At 38.6% G+C, this 20,702-nt stretch overlaps 2 protein-coding genes across 2 annotated transcripts; one reads left to right on the top strand and one right to left on the bottom strand.

Annotated features, from left to right (window-relative positions):
- Positions 1-7,910: 7,910 nt before the first annotated feature.
- Positions 7,911-12,182, top strand: LOC134076352 (SE-cephalotoxin-like). The gene is made up of 2 exons (XM_062531358.1): positions 7,911-8,006; positions 9,963-12,182. Exon 2 carries the CDS (start codon positions 9,965-9,967, stop codon positions 11,525-11,527), a length of 1,563 nt encoding a protein of 520 aa, XP_062387342.1. The 5' UTR covers positions 7,911-8,006; positions 9,963-9,964; the 3' UTR covers positions 11,528-12,182.
- Positions 12,183-19,376: 7,194 nt separating this feature from the next.
- bud31 (BUD31 homolog) lies at positions 19,377-20,506 on the bottom strand. The gene is made up of 4 exons (XM_062531362.1): positions 20,315-20,506; positions 20,033-20,155; positions 19,771-19,937; positions 19,377-19,676 (listed from the first exon to the last, which is right to left on the bottom strand). Exons 1-4 carry the CDS (start codon positions 20,406-20,408, stop codon positions 19,626-19,628), a joined length of 435 nt encoding a protein of 144 aa, XP_062387346.1. The 5' UTR covers positions 20,409-20,506; the 3' UTR covers positions 19,377-19,625.
- Between the last annotated feature and the right edge of the window lie 196 nt (positions 20,507-20,702).

Genomic DNA, 20,702 nt, shown 5'->3' with positions numbered 1-20,702 from the left:
GACTTCCAAGACATAAACTATAACAATAACAACATGAAGAATGATATCATTGGAGATCACTTTCAGAGTAATTTTAAGAATGCTAAAAAACTGACAGCCAATGAGAATCCAACAAATTTTAGCCACGTATTCTTCAACACAAGGAAAGACTTTATCGTTGGTCAGTGGATGTTTCGTTATAGTTAGTTCTCTTTATAGTAAAGCAACCGTAGGTTTGAGAAAGGTGCTATATAAATTAAACTTATTATTTCTTAATTATTATTATTATTATTATATTGTCCCTGGTGTGAACAGCCCTTTATATGGACAACTCTGGGGCCCAGGCATGTGCGGCACATGTTGCAATGCGCAATATGTCGAAAGTCTGAGAGGCCAGGGCATTGGCACGGTGTGTCATCTGGCCTGGGCAAGAGTTGCTAATGTTCATTCACTTGATAAAAGTATGGACGTGCTGATGTTAAATGACAATGCACAACTAGCTATTTATTAGGGGGTTTAATGACTGTTTTGAGTTAACAGAGGGTTTTGTCTCTCAGGCCCTATTGCACTGGTACCCCTATAAGACCACTCGGATTTGAGTTTGAGACTTTAGGAATATAAAGAACAGTTAGCACTTATATCATCCCCTTCTCAATGGCCTCTTGTCTTCTCTCTCAGCATGGAAGTAGCTCATTGCAGCAATATTAAGATGAAAAGATTTCATGATTTCTCTTAATTTTCATATGAACGAGAGGTTGTGTTTATTGTGTGTGTGTCTGTGTGTGTGCATATCATTCAACCTTTAACACATTTGTAATAAAAACATGTCTAATTGCATGATTTCCATGCTTATCTTAGCCTGACAAGCCAGACCCACATCAAGATGTAGGGTCTGGACACTCATCGTAGACAGGGCGCAATCGGAGGGGTGGGATAAACAGTTGTTTTCAAATTCCCTCCCCGCAATAGGATAACGCTAAACGAATCATCTTCTTGTTTTCAAGTAGCAGGATGCGTAACCTTCCCTCTCCACGCAATAGGATAACGCTAAACGAATCATCTTCTTGTTTTCAAATAACAGGATGCGTTACCGTCGCAACTTCTGGTCGCATGTCAGTCACCATTATGTTAAGCCCACCCACCGACTCTATACACGCTGTGATTGGAACGCTGGTGCTGGGGGTTCTCAGCTCCCTGGCTCAATGGATCGTGCCTAGACTGCCCCGCCAGCCAAATTACATTTGCTGCCGCTAGGGGCGTCTAGATTTCTAGGCTATGCTTATCTATCATAAATGTCGAATGTAGAATATTTAAACATACACAGTAACGATTTTTCGCGATTGTAGCAGTATTTTACTGTAATGCACGTAGTAATATACCGTTTACTCCAATACAGTAGCCTACATTACTGCTTAATTGTAGCAAAGGATTGTGGGTAAGAAACGGATACTTCTGTACAGTATGTTTGTACTTTAAGTCAATTTACTGTACACATCACACAAGAAAATTCAACTCATATTTCAGCCGGACAATGCACAAGCAGTGCAGCTGCAAGCACAGTTATATTGTAGATCCTGTAAGTTTTTTGTATTCTTTTGTGATTGCAGATTCATTCTCAGGATCAACCCCGAAGGCTCCAAGTCTCACACCACCAAGAAGACTGGTAAAAAAGTGCAAAAGAAAATCTGCAATGTCAACCCAGTTGTGGCGTCATTTATCAGAGAAATAGTGGACTTTAATTGGCAGAATTTTTAATATGCGTCAACCTCCATCCCATTGGTGCTACTCTGTCTTCACAGCTTTCCATTTGTACCATGCCATGAGATCACAACAGTGTGTGCTCTCCCCTCTTTCTTTTTCTCTAACTCTGTCCCTCTTTCTTTCTCTCATGGGAGAATTTGTAGGCCTATATGTTGTATTTGTGTTTTCTTAAAGGTATTGCAATTAATCTGGGTTGCCCAGGATGCAAAACAACAGGATAATGATTGCCTGTAGCCAGCAATGCTGAAGCTGCCAGAGCAGATTCGAAATGTGATCCTCCATAGCGAAAACAGGCGCTTTGGTAAAATCTACAAAATTAAGTTATTGTGCTCACATGAACGGCCATAAAATAAGCCTTCCAACGATGTTGAAGGAAGGAATGACTGCTAATGTGTTGAATCTTCACCGGGTTGAACAGTAAAACATATGCTATCCGCGAAATGAGTTCACGATATGAAACTGTAGACTGTACATACTGTCGAATTATGCGAAAACGTGAAATTCAACATTTTAACCCGGAAGTTTGTTTATTGTGGACTTTCTCAAAATAGTATTGTGCGACAAGCGACTGTTTTCGCTATGGAGGGTCACAAATGAGACAAATAGTCAAGACCAGACCAATCTTCAAAATTCAGGTGTCAATCACTCTTGCATCCTAGGCAGTAGGCAACCCAGAAAAGAGGCTTAAAACGAGTATGAGTATGTTGATCTTTGTGCCTTAAGTTTTTGATTAAATCAAATATTACTGATTTTGATTGTGTATCTTTTTCACTCACATTTGTTTACCTTGTAGTGGGCACTTTGTTTAAATTTCAATTTTTAAAAGGTTCTGCTATCTGATTGTTTGCTAGACAACTTACTGAAATCAAATTGGTTGGGTAATACAAAGCCTTTGTGAAGCCTCCCTATACTGCAACAAAATGCAATATTGGTATTTATTTTTTTCAGCCTATTAAATAGATGATAATACAGCAATGGAGTAATAAACACTGTAAATATGAGTACAATAAGACCAAACTTAAGTTATTGTAAATAAGATTAGGGACAAAGTTACTGTAAATAAGATTACAATAAAATTACTGGCAGTTGGATGCCAGTAAGTTACTGAATCTGTTACAGTAGTATTGTAAACTGATACAGTAATCATACTGTAAATGATATTACAGTAATTTACTGGCATCCAGCTGCCAGTAAGTAAAAACTACAGCAACCTTTTTACAGTGTAGTCAGCACAGTTGTCAATGAATTTCTCATGGACGGATTATGAGCCACTGGGCACAGACATGAAAATGGCCTGAGGAAGTTAGAAACACAATGGTAGGGGAAAAAATGGAAAATAACACATTAAATGATGTACAGATATGACCTAACCATTAACAGATTCAAGGCATCGTGTTGTGAAAAGAGATGGTAAAACAAAACATGATTATTACCAGGGGCATCGTTAGGCCTATTTTGGGGGTGCTGAAGCCACCCTAATAGTATCAAAAGCCCCCTTTATATCCTTGTTATAAAGGCTCACATATGCAAGTATCACATCATACTTTCCTAGATATGGGTGGCCTATACTGTCTTGAAAATGATATAGATGGCCCTTACAAATATATAGGACTTACCTGGTTTAAGTGTCATAGCTTAGTCTAGGGTGCAATTGTTTTGGTTTGAATAACCTATTGATGATTGTTTGATGGATTACTGAACGATCACATAAATGAACACTAGTTTGTAATAGCTAGGCTATTAACCTATAGTTCAACTGAAAAAAGAGCCACAGGAGAGGAAGGGTGAAGAGAGAATGCAGTGTGTAATTTCTCAGTTTGTCCATCTGTTCTCCATTCTGTATTCTGCAACACATGCAGTAAGCGATGGCTCAAGAGAGGATTATTACGCAAGTCAAGTCAGTGTTATGTAATCAGGTTTCACCTTTGCACGCCCTTTCTCTGTCAGATACAGTATGTATCATCATCAAAATGCAAAATCGATACACGTGTGAAAATTACAACTGATTGAGAAAACAATTTTTCTGTGCTTTCGTTCTTCCATTTGGGTCTCTGATACTTGTACAAATACTCCAGGTGCGAAACAAAATGGATCCCCACATCATCACATACCCTTCACCATACCTATTGGCATGGTTTTGTTTCAGTTAGTCTAATAGCTAATAGTTTGATTTGCATTGAGAGATGATCTTATGGTTATGGTTATCACACTGCAAAAACTGATATAGTTCACAGAATTTGAGTGAATTAGAACAATTCTGCATGGAAGATTGGGCAAATATTCCCCAGGTGTGCAAAGCTAATAGAGACATATCCAAACAGATTGATGGCTGTAAAGCAAAAGGAAGCTCTACAAATTATTAAATCAGGGCATTTATTTTTTAAATTAATTTTCATAACTGTTGTCCTTTTTTCATTATTTTGATGTTGTACAGCTACATGTGTAAACAAAACTTGAAATATATTTTTTAAAGATTATTTTTTGGGCTTTTTATGCCTTTAATTGGATAGGACAGTAGAGAGAATGACAGGAAGTGAGTGGGAGAGAGAGTCGGGGTGGGATCCGGAAAGGACCACGGGGCGGGAATCGAACCCGGGTCGCCGGCGTACGGTGCAGGTGCCCCAGCTAGTTGCGCCACTGCCGGGGCCAAACTTGAAATATATTTTAAATGGGTTTTGATTTCAGGCTGTAAGACAAAACTGGAAATGTGCATCTCCGTGGAGGAGCTGCAAGAGTGGGCTTGCTCACCAGGGGGCAGTGATGTAAACGCCTGAACAGTCCCCCACTCATTTCAATGGGGAAACGCCTCTGGTGGAGCCTGGCGGAATTACAAGGGTCTGCAACCGGCAGCCATCCGACATTAAAGGAACCGTATGTAGGAAATGTATTTCAATTAATCATAAAATGGCCCTGCTATGTCACTAGACATTTAAAAATCATGCTAATTTCAAATACTTATATCACTGACAACAGTAGTCCGGCCAAGATATTTTCATTTAAAAGTGAAGTTGCAGCCCTCAACTGATGTTGATGTTGTTATGTTGTGTTTTGGTTTGATGCGCCGCCCTACACTTATCTACGAATCACGAAGTCAGTAGTATTTCGCCATCCGGGTTGCCAGCTATGCTAGTTACCACCATAGACAGCTGCAGCTACAAACGTGTTGGATAAAAAATGTAAATAAAACAAAAAATGTAAATAAAACAAGGATTTAGGAGATTGAGGCGGCTGAAAACGGAGAAGAATTTGAAGACAGACGTCAGTGTTGTTAATTTGCTCCTGGACAGGTAAAGATTCATCAGTTTGGCTAACTTACTTGTAGGCTACTGTAAATGGACATTTTAAATAGCCTATTCATGACAGTTGAACATATTATGCAAGTTGGTGCAAAGTATGTTGGCCATATGGAGGAGGTGGGTCATTGAATTGAAAAGGTAGGCTAAGGAATTGTTTGGGAAATAAAAGCAGCTAGTAATCATTGCTAACGTTAGCAATGCATTATCAGAGCTTGTTTCTCTGTTTTTATGCTGAGAAAAACAGCACTTGCCATTGAAAGCTAGCACACTGTGAAAAAAAAACTCTTAAAAAAACAGTAAATTTCCGGCAGCTGGGGCGCCAAAAAAATACTGTGAAGTAACAGAAAATTACTTTCTCGTAAAAATACGGTTATTTTCCATAATTAAAATACAGTTTGTAGTTGTAATTTTAAAAGGATTTTGCCTCATTTTCATGTTTTTAATGTTTAATTAGAAACATTTTCACATTTCAAAACAATGAAATTACCTACAAATATGGTTAATAAATGTTGTATTACGGATAATAATGCTTACATTTACAGAAATGTGCTGTTATTAGTTGGTTTTCATGGATATTGGTTGTATTATAATTCATATTTTATGTGATATAACAGTATATGACACACAAAATTATGTGATTCATCTTTCAAAACATGTCGCAAAAATGTGGAAAAACATGATATTGGGTTTACTATTGCAATAATTTACTGTTAATTTTAATTTCCATTTAATCCCATCAAATTCATATTTAGAGCTCCCTCCCCAATAACACCATATGTTAGAAACCCTTCCGCAATAATACTAACATTATTGTAGGGCCCGGGTTTCTCCAGCAGTGCCTCTGCAGACACATAATGCAAGTAAGCATTGAGTGCCCAACTTTGTGACACTGCCAAGGGGGTAGAGGAATGCTATTGAAAAAGTATTCAATTTCGCATTGCACCCAAGAAGAAACATACATATACTCCAAAATGTCCATGTATTTTAGTCATGGTCCTCTCTATAGTGGTAATCCTGACAAATCCCTTACACAGTCATTTTCTGTGGAATGTTCAATCAGTTGTTCTATGACATACAGTGCACATCCCAAAAAGCCACAATAAAGAGTAATGAGGAAAAATTAAACATTATAAACAAGAAACTAACACTTACCCATAATCCCTAACTGCTGTAGGCTACTGGGATTCAGCCAATGTGAGCCCTAAGGACTAAGGACTAAAGACTTAATTGATCTCAGGTGCTAAGTGTGTGAGGCCTCATAGACCTCTGAAGTTCGCCTACAAAAAAGCCACCATCTTTGCCCAAATAAGGAGATCCGGTATCAGATTTTTTCTATGGGAAAATAACATGGGGATTTTCAATTATTGCACCTGTTGAACTCTGGCGGGGATGATGACATTGGAAATGCAGATGTTTTTCACTACATAGTTTTGTCCACTGCCGTCTAGTGGATACTGTGATCTTCGGTAGGTGAAGACGGCACACTTTGATCTTTGCTACCCCAGAGCTAACTTACCATGCAACTTGCCATAGGCAGTTAGCTTCAATTAACTCCCGGATCTCCTTATATGGGCAAAGATGGCAGCTTTGGATCCTTTTTGTAGGCGAACTTCAGAGGTCTATGCAACTTGCCATAGGCAGTTAGCTTCAATTAACACCCGGAACTCCTAATATGGGCACATATAGAATCCAATGCTGCCAAATGTGCCCATATTAGGAGTTCCGGGCAGCATTGGATTCTATTTAGGCGAACTTCAGAGGTCTATGGGCTCAGATAGGTATTTGAGATTGGGACAGCACTTCACAAGATCACGTGTCAGTATAGTTGAAAATCCAATGTTGATTCAACGTAAAACAGAGGGGACACTTTCAATATCACTTCAACATTAGGCTTCAACATAGTTTCAATGTTTCAAACCATATGAAATTACGAAAGATTTTTTTAACGTTTTTCAATTAGAAATAAATGCATTTCTGATGGGTTTTTTTGTAAAAGAACATGAATATAGTGTTTTTCACTGTTACAGTGATTTCTTGTTGTTTCAAATTTGACATGTGAAATCACAGTCTATTTTTGTAAAATAAATGGCATTTCCAAAAATAATTTATTCCAGACAAAATCTGTAAAAAAACACAGTAAAATCCTGACATATCACATTTATTTTTTACAGTGCAGCCTACTGTACGTTCCTGCTGCAGCTAGCTGGCAACCGTGACTCAGGGGGGAGGGGGAGGCGATTCACCGCTCTACAGTATTTTTAAAGTAATTGCAGTACTTGTTTTGGCCAAAATCCTACATACGGTTCCTTTAAGCAACCTACACCAGATCGGGCCTGAACCGCGTCGATAGCTCAAACGCTCTAGTAGGAGAAAAGGCGTTCTTAAAAAAACGGCGAAGAAGAACTTGCTCTGCAGCAAGCCCACTAAAAAGCAACTATTTCAAGGCACTAGTGGTGATCTGTGTGATCTGTCTTACTTGACTGAGGGGCTCTATTCAAATATCAAGGGTGAATGATAACATGACCCATTTATGATTGAGGGGGCCTATCCATACACATATCATATAACATAACCTGTGCTATTTAACTGAGTGGTCCTATAGTCAAATATCAGGGGTGGAGAACATAACAATGACTTCACACAGCGGCTTGAGCTTCAGGGCCCCTTGGCCTGCATTGGCCTGGTAAGCCCGTTCAGTACACGTTGAGAGTAATACATCCCTGTCGTTTCTCCTTATAAGGCTACCTCTTTAGATTTGCCTTGTCATCGACATTGAAGAAAGTAACTTAAGGGAACCAACCAGCTTCCTATTAAAGTGACTGGTCCTGTCTTGTCGAGCTCAGAGATCAGTGGCATCCTCCAAGACTGCAGCAACCTCCAGACTGTCACAAGCAGCCATTCAGCCTTCCTGCCGAGGAGACCAGCAGCATCCTCCACCAGGGCCTCCGAGCCTCTTTGCAGCCTCTTCAGGTCTGTATCTGCTTGCTCTGCTAAAGGAAAAACCAAGCAATTTTTCACATAGATTTCTGCTTCTCAATATCATCGAGTATTGTCGGAATACTCAGTACTCAGTGACCTCCAGAAATGGAGATACGTGAAAAGCCGCTGGATTTCTCCTTTCACTAACATTTATTTGTTTATTTATTTATTAAGAACATTTAGATGTTATTACAGTGTACACTGTACCAGGGGTGGAAATTAAAATTTGAAAATGTGACAATCTATCAGCCAATAGCAGATTTCTGGTGAAATTAACCAGCCACTCAATGTTAAAATATGACTTTGTGTCTGAAATCTACCAGCCACTCTCACATTTTACCAGCATTTGGCTGGTGGCTGGTGCTAATTTCCATCCCTGCACTGTACAGATTAGCAATGTGACATGTAACCCATAGCCTATCAAAGCAAAGCTAGTTCACAGACCCCATTCTTGGATGAGCTTTAGACAGATAAAAACCGGTAAGGCTTTTGTGTGTTTATGCACGTCTATCTCCAGGGTATGCATGTGAATAAGTAAAGAGTAGGGATGCGACAATGTGTGAATTGGCTAAAACTCTATACAAATGTGTGAAGATTACAACCGATTGAAATAGAGCATAATTTGATGATTGGTTATAGGAGAAAAATTGGTCACTATGATAATTGGTAATAGTAGTAACATTGGAGTTAGAATGGTCAAAAAAATATTGTGATTGAAAACCTCATCAGTCGGAACAGACAGAATTTGCATTGTGTAACAAGTTGACACCTTGTGTTCCTCTCAATTTATATAGGCTAGATAAATGAATATTTTTCAATCATAATTTGTCTGCAGCTTATTCAGTTAAAATCTTGAGAAAATCGTACTGTGAGCAAAGTGTCATTAGATTTTCATTTCACTTCAGATGTATTTTCGTGTCACTTCATTTATTCAATATGAACTTAAAGTTGCTTGATGAATTTTGTTAAACGATGTGCCTTGAAACTCAGTTTACAGTTTGCCTCTCTCATCACTATTTTGTTAGCCTAATACAAATAAAGTTTATTGAATTAGCTATTTAAAAAACAAAACAAAAAACCCTGAAAACATCTGAATAGAGTAATTGTCAATGGTCATTGGTCTGTGATTCATTAACTTTTTAACAGGTTTTAACAATATCATAACCTGGATTGTTTGACAGGTCCCAGATTTTCGTTGTCTTTGTTGTAACTGAACTCTGCACAATGACAATAAAATTGAATGTAATCTAATAAGATGATTACACACATTATATTGATAATGTTTGTTTTTTTAAGTCAATATGACCGCGAGGTAAATTGCAGCGAGGGTGACGAGTTTTTGTAAATGTTTATTTATTAACTAATTTATTTATTATTTGTTTTATTATTTATTTATTTGTTTGTTTTCACTCATTCCGGGGGATCGGCAAGTTAAACAAAAACTGTTCACATTGTGCCAATCATGTGGTATGTTTGAGTACATCGTGCCAATCACATGTTGTGATCTTGCAGCTGGAGCGATGTTCATGTCTTGATACGAAGCCTTGCGCACATGCATTTGCGCCAGAAATAGATACCCGAAGTGTCCAAAGTAATAGCCTATGGCTGCCGAGTGGAGGGACATGCCAAAAAGGACTTTGAAAGTATATTAAACATGACATTAAATTCATTCACTTGTTTGTGTATAGAACATCCTGACAAGTATAGAACTTCATAGTAAAATCAGTATTTTTTAGACAGCAAAGACCTTGAAATATGTGTCACAAGATACAATTGTGCCTGCACAGCACCATGATTGGATCTGTTTTAGGATTCTGAATTGGTTTTATGGTTAAAGGTCTGCACTATGAAACCTGCAATTTCCATACTCAAATAAAGATAAATAAAAAAGAGGGAATTGTTTAACTCAATAACATGAAATAATTGTTATGTTATGTTTTTTTGCAGTCATGATGTCGTTGAGATGGCCAGCGCCGATTCTGTTGGTTTCACTGATCTGTCTTTACGGGATGCCTTCCTGTGCCTCGCCACCGAACCAAGTCGCTATCTACCCCAATCATCACATCATCAAGAGAGACTTACCTCCTAACAGTCGAGCCCAAGCTGATAAAATCTTAAGTGTTGCAACAACCTCTCTGTCTCTATTTAAAGAGGTGATGGGCAAGATTGACACAGAGAAAGTGACAGGTATTATGAAAGGCCTTGCCAGCTTTGCCAGCCTGGCACCCGGTATTGGATCCGTGATCTCCTCTGTCATCAGCACAGTCTTGATTTTTATCCCTCAAGAGGATAAGGTGCTGAAGGAGATGAAGAAAGGGTTTGAGGAGGTGAACTGGAAGCTTAGCTATATCTCAATGCAGATATCTGATCTTGAAAAAGATTTGAAATACTACAGCTACGCCACTGCCCTACTTAGACACGAGGAAAATATCATCAGTGCCTGGACAAAGTTTGATGATTTCTTTATGAAGCATGTATTTGACAACGACAATGACAAGTTGGACAAACTCTTTATCGAGTTCTATCTGAACACACATATTGAGAACAGTGTACGCAGCCTTTACCGTTCCCTAACAGTTCCAGCCTGGCAGACGTCTCTCGCCAGCAACTTCAACGAACTGTTGAAAGAGAAGTTTAAATGTGACATTAGAAAGATAGGAAAATATCACTTACATTTAAGCACTTTGCTGTTTAAGGGGATGGTACTTCAGCAGTTTTACAATAGAAAGAGAGGTCTTAACGCACTTGATATAGAAACTAGTCTTGCCCAGCAGTTCAAGACTGTCTTTGAGGCTCAAAAGGCCACTTTGGAATACTGCGAGAATAACTATGAAAAATACCTTAGGGATGACGTGGAGCAGATTGCTAGAGAACTCCATCTTGACGAGAAGAAAGCAATCGCTGAAAAGGTGAAAAGGAATCTGGATGAGAAGTATAGTTGGTATAATTGGGTGGTGTTTGTATGCACCAAAGATGACTTAGAAAAGAAAAATGTAATTCTGTTTAATCCGATTGCAATCACAATAGACAATATCATAGTGGCTGTATTCTACACTCTAAAAGCAGAGATAACAAATAAAAATGAAATTACACGAACAGTAGATAACTGCTTTCAAAGCGATAGTAATTGTGAACTTCCATGCAAGCATAGCTGGTGGCCCGAAGCTTGGGGTGGTGATAGCGAGACTATTCATATAACCCTTGAAGATTATGCCAAAGTAACACATGGCACATATTATGATAATTCTGATGTGGCCCCGAAACCAGATTACCAAAAGTCGTGTATATATGGCTATAGGTATATAATTTCTGTGTATTACTCTCGAATGCTACCAGTTGGTTGTAACAACTGTTCTGACAAAGGACAGTGCATAAGGGTGCTAAACTCCAACGAATGGCGTTGTGACTGTCAAGATGGCTATTATGGAGACACATGTGAAAGTGAAATCGACACAACAGTGACCAATAAGATTAATGAATTGTTGAACACCAGTGAAGGCGAACTTGAATAATTCATGAAACAAGCAGAAATTAATTTGAAGTAGCCTAATTAACTATTTTGAATTTAAATACATTTGCATACCATTTATTCATTTGATAGACGCGTTCATCCAAAGCGAGTTACAGCAACATTTAAGCTATTAACATTTAAAAACATTTAAGCTATACAGCTAGCAATTTAAGAGCATTTAAGCTACAACATGTTTAAGCTAGAGCTATACAGCAATAGGCTATAAGAGCATTTAAGCTATTAACATTTAAGCATTTTAACAGAACTACAGCTACAGCAGTGGTACAACATTTAAGTTGTGCTGAAATCAGCTAGAAATCACCTCAGCATCTGGAGGATAGATTCAACTTTATTTCCATTGTACAGAGTATAAGTACAAAGACAATGATATGCAGGCTGCGTCTAACCAGAAGTGCACAAAAGGAAAGTGCAATGTAATACAAGTACACAGGATAGTGTAGACAGTAGCATGCAAAGGGTGGTTTAGAGTAATATTAACTAAATATAAATATGTGCAGTGTATTAGCAGTTGAGAGCAGAATAAATTTGGCTATGTAATATGAACAATGAATGAAAGTATGTCCTACCTTGTGATCTCTTGATGCATTTCTGTTGTTATCACATAGGCCTCTGTCTAAAATAATTGAAAACGAATAAAATTTCTGAGAAAAAGACAAGAGTGTCTGAGTTTATTATCTGTATTTGCAAATTGCATAAGAAGCTGTATTTTCAGTTTCAGCATAGCTTGGGGATCTTCTGAGGGTGCACTCATTACATCCCAAGAATCTGCTCGAGTTTAAGACATAACTCCACACATAGGAAGTAAGCGTTATACAGATAAATACTAATTTTGTCAACATTATATGGACAGACTGTGATGGTATTAGTCATCCACCTACAGCCAACCTGAATGTCTGAATGCCCTGAATGTGAATCTGCCCTTATTAGTTTTTCTCGATTGTTAACACACATTTTCTGAAAACATGCCTCATACTCTCAGAACTCTAGTCTACACACAAATCCAAAACAAAACACACAATGGGCAAAACTCCTCAATTCTGCAAAATGAGACTTTACCTTTAAAACAATGTACTTTCTCCTCAAAATGGTCTTTTGTTCTCAAAAGACACACACAAACCATCATTATATCAAGACATTTATAAGGAGTCGAACACTGATCAGTGCGATAAATTGAAAACACTGCTTCTCCATTCATCATAATGACTTGGGCCTTTTTTGTCCAGTGCTACAAACAGGAGATAAGCTGATACAGTAAGTTGATATGCTTACCCTATCAATATTTTGAATATGATGAATATGTTTTCTATTAATTGGGGGCCAAGATGCAAAGCTGCGAGGAACCCCTAGTGATTCTACGCTTTCTTATTATTATTACACACCTCTGATTGGTCGATTTCAACCCTACAGTAAAAAGTTCTGAAATTTGGCACACATATTCTACTCACAACTCTAAGCCCTTTCACCAACTTACAGACTCCTAACCTCAAACCTCTAGCGCAACCAACAGGTCAAAAATCTTAATTTTTTTAACAACATTAAGGCAAGTAACTCTGCAATGCTTATCAAGCTGAAACTTGCTCAGTGTATTAAGGCAAAAGGTATAGCCCCACCCACCAATTAACAAGACTTTTCCACAAAAGCTGTAGCGCCACCAACAGACCAAGGTCAAAACTTTAAAAAAGTTTCACAGGTCTCAAATTTCATCCGATTCTCACCAAAATTTGCACACACCATCTTCAGACCATGCCTTCTTATTGCATTGCTTTCTGGAAGAATTGACAAAATTATTTGCCCTTATCAGCCAATCAAAATCGGCAGCGAAGCCGCCACACAGACATTAAACCTATATCTCTGGAAGCCATAGAACCATACAGCAAAAAGTTTTGAAATTTAACACACATATTCCTCTATGGCCAATGACCACTTTCCCCAATCTACAGACTCCAGACCCCAAAACTCCAGCACCACCAACAGGTCAAAATGTACACATTTTTTAACAACATTAATGCATAGCTCTACAATGCTTTGACCTATCAAGCTGAAACTTGCTCAGTGTATTAAGGCCGCGTTCAGACTGCAGACGAATCTGATTCAAATCTGATTCCTTCTCATATCCGATTTTTAGGGCTGACTGTTCACACTGCCTTTAGCAAGTGTCCAAATCGGATATGGCTCTGTTCAGACCAAAGATTCTAGAGCGGAGCGCTCTATGATCTTTGGTTCAGACTGGGTCACATTAGTAACAGATCCGATAGGTTGCTGTAGCAACGAAAACAAACATTTCTGCCATCAGGAGGAAATACTTGCTAATTTGGTGTGATTAAACATAGAACAATACAACTAGGTGAGTGTTCATTGAATGCATGCATACGTGTGCGCATTTGCGCGACAGAAACCGAAACTAATCAGTGGCAAGCGCCGCTTCAAACTGTTGGAAGGCTATTTAATTATTTAACGGCATTTAATAGAACAATGTGGATTCTTGCAACTTCCATAGAAACAGAGCAGAGACTGTATAATGCTCTATTTAGCATTGAGTATTGTTAAGTCAAAAGACATAGCCGTAACGTTGCTCCACAACTCGAAATAGGTGGGCGGTCACGCACGTAAAGTCACGTCACAGACAGTCAAATCCGATCTGAGTGTTGGGAGCTGTTCAGACTGAGACACATCTGTCCATATCCGATACGAATGCGATATGAAACTACCTCCTGGATGTGGTGTGCAACCGTTTCGCAAAAAATCGGATTTCATGTGACCTGTCACTGTTCAGACTTCAAAAGTGACATCCGATACAAATCTGAATGGGCTAAAAATCGGATTTTGGCTGGCAGTCTCAACGCAGCCTAAGGCTAAAGGTTTGGCCCCACCCACCAATTAACAAGACTTTTCCATGAACGCTGTAGCGCCACCAACAGACCAAGGTCAACACTTTCAAAAAGTTTCACAGGTCACAAATTTCATCCGATACTCACCAAAATTTGCACACTGCATCTTCAGACCATGCCTTCTTATTGCATTGCTTTATGGAACAATTGACGGAAGTGCTCGCCTCTAACAGTCAATCCAAATTCAACAACCAATCCACACAGGAAGTGAACCTACATCTCAGCAAGGCTTTCACGTGTCAAGACCAAACTCAGAACCCAATTAAGAGAAGCCTAAATAACTTTGGTGCCCTTTGACAACTGTGGGGGCGCTATAGTAACAGGAAGTAGGCTCATATCTCAGCAATGCTTTCACGTATTGAAACTAAACTTGGTATGGACTTGGGACCCCACCCTGAGGACGCACAATACATTTGGTGTACTCTGACCACTAGGGGCGCTATAATTAGCAAAACTTTCTCGTACACTAAATTTGGTGACATTTGAACACTAGGGGCGCTATAATAAACAACACTTTCACCGATCGAAACCAAACTTGGTACACGGACTCGGGACTACATCCTGGACGCACAATAAATTAAGTGACCATTGACCACAAGGGGCACTAAAATTAGCAACATTTTCTCATATTGACACCAAACTTGGTACATGGCCTTATGAGCACAACCCAAGGACACACAATAAATTTGTGTGCTTTGACCTATATGGGCATTATAATGACAGAAAGTAGGCTCATATTTCAGTAATGCTTTCATTTCTCTCTCTCTCTCAAACCCAGACACAAGCACACAAACACTCCTCTATGGTGGTCGTAGGGTGGGGGTTCCCAAGGACACACACACACACACAAAAAAAAGTAAAAGTAAATAGTAAAATACAGTAAACTGTGTAGGAATACAAAGTAGGAATACTTTCCCCAAATACTTGAAACATACTTTATTTTTACAGTCCTACAGAACAGACCACAGGCAATACTACTACTGCGCTCATTGAGCTGAATTGTATTGTACGGTACTGTACTGTATTGATACGCAGCACTGCAATGTTCTAGTGGCTCAGATCTTACCAGAGATTACGGTCCTTGGCCTCCCCATCCTCCTCCTCTTACTCTCACTCCTCTGGCTCTGCCTCTGCCTGTACTGTAATACTGATTGCTAAGACTGTGTGACAGGTGTTTGCCCATCTGATGAGTCAGTGTGCATGGTAGGGCAGTTAGCTTTAGAATTTGAATGGCAGTGCGTTCTTTGTGAAAACAAGAGATTTTCTTCATGAAAATTGTGTCTATTGCACAAAATTGTGTGTAGTGTTTTGAAAACTGCAATTTGAGTGTAAAGCAGAAATTGTGTTTAGTTCAGCAGAATCGGTTCAGGAGGTTGGTGCATGAGCTACATATGGGAATTGTGTCTCAAGTACCAAAAATTGTGTCTAAACAATTGAGAAAAACTGTAAAGTTAAATGTTTGAGCAGATTTGCAGCAAACTTGTGGATGATTTATGGGAAACAAATGAGTTCACTAGAAAATATTGCCAGAAGTTTGCCAATGTTGGCCACTATAGAGGCAAACTTCAAACAAGTTCTGGCAATGAGTTTAGTTGCAAATGTGTTTGCCAGTGATTTGCCACATAGGCCTAATTTGCGGGGGGGTTACATGGGTTATGACCCCCCCCCCCCCCCCCCCAAAAAAATCATATCCAGCTAATATAACTCCCCCAATATCATCACATAATTCTAAGAACTATATTGTGTGGCGGAATAACATTGGGAGCACTTAGACTCTGCGCAGTAATATCCTCACTCCAAAGTGAAACTGAAAGTGCAAGAGTGAGGATATTACTGCACCACAAAATATACAGTAGTTATCCCTCTTACCTACTTAGAAATGCACCATGTTTTATTTTGTCTCACCATACTTGGTCGTGTGACTAGTAACTCTATTTTAATAGGGAAAACATGGAGATGTTTAGTCACTTCTAACTTAATCTCTGTTTGGATCCTAATGAATGCATTGGGCTAGCTAAGTGCTATCAAAGTTGCGCGCGTGCCAGAGCCAGTGAGTGCACGCATGAAACGTGAGAGGTATGTATCAACTCGGGAATAACATAGTTTAATATGAAAAAACGGTGAAGTGTTCCTTTAACAGCAGGGTAAAATATTATCTCGAGGGAGCTCTACAGGCATAAAAAATACCTAAACCTGCATACAGTCCTCGGCATAAGTGAATACACCCATGCTAAAGTTGACTTCAAAGAGGAATAATAAAATAAAAAAAGATGTTTTGGAAATTAATTTCCAATTATTGCCATAATTTAAATAATGAGGAAAAATCGAACCCTTAGGACACCTATTTTCTTTGTGAATGAATAATATATTGTAAATAAATGTTCTTCCGAGGGGGCATATACGGAGGCCCTGAACCGCAAGTGAAGGTTTTTTATTTTTTAAGATGTTGTCTTGTTATTTCGAGATCATATCTCATTATTTTGAGATAATACGCATATGTTCTTTTAAAAAAAGGACAATTAAAAAAAAATCTTCCAATTTTTTTCCTTCAGATTATCTCATTATTTCGAGATAATATTTCTTAATTAAGCTACTATTTCAAGATAACACTTCTATTTTACTGTCAGATATTATCTCATTATTTCGAGATACTTAACATCTTGAAATATCGACATAATATCTCAAAATAACAAGATAATATCTCAAAATAACAACTTAGTATCTCGAAATAACGAGATGATCTGATTAAAAAATAACAAGTTAAAATCTAAATAATAATTTCTTCACCTGCGGTTCAGAGCTTCCGTACATACGTGAGGCAGGCAGATTTCTATTTTTAAAGGCCAGTTATTTCATGGATCCGGGATACTATGCATCCTGAAGTTCCCTTGGCCTTCGGAATTGAAATAGCCTCACATCATCACATACCCTTCACCATACGAGATTGGTATGGTGTTTTGTTTTTTTCAGTTAGCCTATTAGCTGGTTTGATTTGCATTGAGGAATTGAGCTCAATGAGCATGAAACCAGTTAATCCATGAAATAACTGGCCTTTAATATATATATATATGTATATATATATACAGTATATACCTGCCTCTATGAGAATTTATCATAGGGGTGTACTCACATATGCCCCTGTATTTTAAGGAGGAACATTTATTTACTTAGGATATATTATTTATTCACAAAGAAACTTGGCGTCCTGAAAGGTTGGATTTTTCCTTGTTTTTTTTTCAATTAAAGCATTAAAGGGTCACTGCACCCTAAAATAGGTTTTTTGAGCTGTTGATTGATTGAAAATACTTATAAGTGGTGAACTGTACTATTACCAGGGTTAATATTGACAAAAATCGTGTTTCTCGACAAAAGTAACATTTTGTCTGATTTTGTATTGGAGATATTGCTCTCTCACGCATACTACCGTTTGAAAACATGCCATGGCATGTTGGTCCAAAATACTACTGGGATGCTGACGTTGTCCTGCACTTCTAGTCCGACACTACGTCACCGGGTCGTTACAAATTAGGACTGAAACGCCCCAACACCTGCTGCCCTGATTAGCCTAACTGCGATAAGCCATGTCTGCAGCACTCATTCCCAGATTGACACGAAATCACCATTGTTGATTGGTTGCAGCAGTGCTGCACTCTCTCTCCAAATTTCAGAACGTCTCGCCCATTTTCAAAGCCGTTTTCAGAAATGTGAAGTGGGTGGAGTTATGGGGTGAAGTGACTCTTTAAGATCAATTTCCAGAAGATCATTTTTTATTCCTCTTTTAAGTCAACTTTAGTATGGGTGTATTCACTTATGCTGAGCACTGTGTCTTTAATTGCAGTTTTCTGTTCATCTTTACTTATCGTGCTGTCAATATCTTGTACAAGCTATGTTCTTAGTTTCTATGCCAGTGTATAAAATTCAATTGAATTGAACTGAATTTTACTCTGATTTTATCAAATATTATTACAAATATATTACAATTATTTTGTGGCGTCTTATTTTATGCGGCCCCTGAAAACCCAGTGATTTTTCTGTTCGGCCCTCTTGGTACTGAAGTTGAATAGCCCTGTTGTACATAGTCATCTCAACATCTCACTTCTTTAGGGACAGCCTCATTCGACTTGATGTAGATCTGCGTAACGCCGTGCAGAGATTTGATGTGATGCTTGGTGAGTTGAAAACAATGCATACTGGTATACTGTTCCGACTTCATCAATTCGGAGAGGAACTTACCATGGTGTCACCAGTCATCATTCTCTTTTTAATAGGGGATTCGACTTGATGTAGCCACTGGCTGCAGTCTTAAGATGACCGCATGATGTGATTATTTCTGAGACTCTGATGATACGTTTCCAAACCGGAATTGTGCTTACGTCATGGTTGAAAATGTATCAGAATAATCATGTTATGCAGTCATCTTAAGACGGCAGCAGGCGACTACATCAAGTCGAAACCCCTTATTGATTAAGGAGGAGTCACATCAAGTAGATTGCAGCTGATTCTTGGATGAACCGCTGCAGGGGACATCCATCCATTTACTATCCTGCCTGGCTGGCTGTACTAGTCTCTGCCTGTTCAGAGTTGTATATTGGATGATTTGTGGCTTCTCATCTCGGCTGTTCTCCGTGGGTTGTTTTATTCAGAGTGCTAGATTGGAGGTAACGGGTTAGATGATTTTCCACCACTCTTCTCCCGGTCAGAATTTGCAGTTAGCGTTCCCGTATGAAGTCAGCCACAGTTCATCTCGAATGAGCCTATTGTTGCTTGTCCATCCTGGTATAAAGCCCACGCAAACGATTTGATTGGCCTGATTTTGACTGGGCATATAGCTTTCTCAACGGACTGACTTCAGATCAAATTTCCTAAACTCAAACTTTGTGGACAGGGTCAATTCGGAATGACTTCCAGCCAAATGATGATGAACAAGTCAAAACGAAAGGATAATACAACAAAAAGAGTTTTATTTCAAATGACAATGCACAGTGGCATGAGAAATAATATGTAATAAAGTAAGACTTCACGAAAATGAAATTTATATATAAAAAAAACCTTGATCACAACCTCTCATGATATACACTACAGACCTACAATCTGGAATGGAAACCCAAGTGTGGGCAGGGTTTTTTATTTTAAAAACATACAAATCAAAATTGAATGAGCCCTGATGTCCCATTGAAGGCATCTTGAGTTTCATCCAGAGCAGCCTCTGCATCCACAATGTGTACATTCGATGATGCGTCCCTGAAAGAGATACAATAGAAACAAACTGTCAACTACTCTGACCAAAAGTTGCAATGACTAAAAAAAAATCACAAACAGGCTTAAAGAGGCTTACCACTTCGAGTTTGCTTTTGGGAACTCTGCAAATGCAGTTGGTTCCAAAGTTGGTGTCCCGAGTCTGAATACATCTCAAACAGCACAGGTTTTCATAACCTTGTTTCTTCCATTTCGCAATGAGGTTTTTATCCGCATATCCCTCCTTTATGCAATAATCGTACAGCTCTAGGACAATAATATTAAGAATAATTACACGTGTTTCTGAGAAATATGAGCAATATCCCGCATGTTAAGTATGCTTGTTAGAAAGTACAGCTTACCTCTACTGATTGCCTTTCTTTTATAAAACAGGTCAAAGATGTACCGACTGCGCTGGTGGTGCAATCTAAATATGGGCCAGAGGGATTCAACTTTACGTTTGCCTTCATGAGGTTCTGTTTCAGCTGCAAATGAAAACAATGGAATTATTAATCGGCAATGCTCAATATAATCAGTTAGCTCGTTAGCTATCGATTTTGAAATTAGCCATAGGCTACCTAGGCTACTGTTTATTTGTTTGCTAACCGAGGACGCATCGTTACTCACACGTTAAATCGTCTTACCTTCTCTCATTTTTTGATCGAGCTCATCCAAAGTGGGTTCAATTAGCTCCCAACCGTCCGGAGGAGGCTTTCTGCTCCTCTTCACTTTCGGCATTTTCGTAATTTTATTTTAAAAATCACTTCAATTCGCAAGTGACCAGTCTGCTACAGGGCCTGCTCCTACGTCACATCAGATTTGCGTCAGATATTTTGGGACCTTTCTGTCCTAGTGTCTCACAAAATACGTCACAGTATTGAAATAAGTAAATTCTCAAAATACACTGGGCATATACAATATGATTTGATATATGGTGCATATTTTTTAAATAAAATATGTTTTAAAATTACCATCAATTGTCTTTCGTAAAGATTCGTTTAACATCTCTGTCTTCTGGCACTGGTATATTGC

Source organism: Sardina pilchardus, chromosome 3 (assembly GCF_963854185.1).
Source record: "Sardina pilchardus chromosome 3, fSarPil1.1, whole genome shotgun sequence".
NCBI lineage: Eukaryota > Metazoa > Chordata > Actinopteri > Clupeiformes > Clupeidae > Sardina > Sardina pilchardus.
Note: the sequence above shows the minus strand (reverse complement) of the source record. Positions and strands in the feature narration are given on the sequence as shown.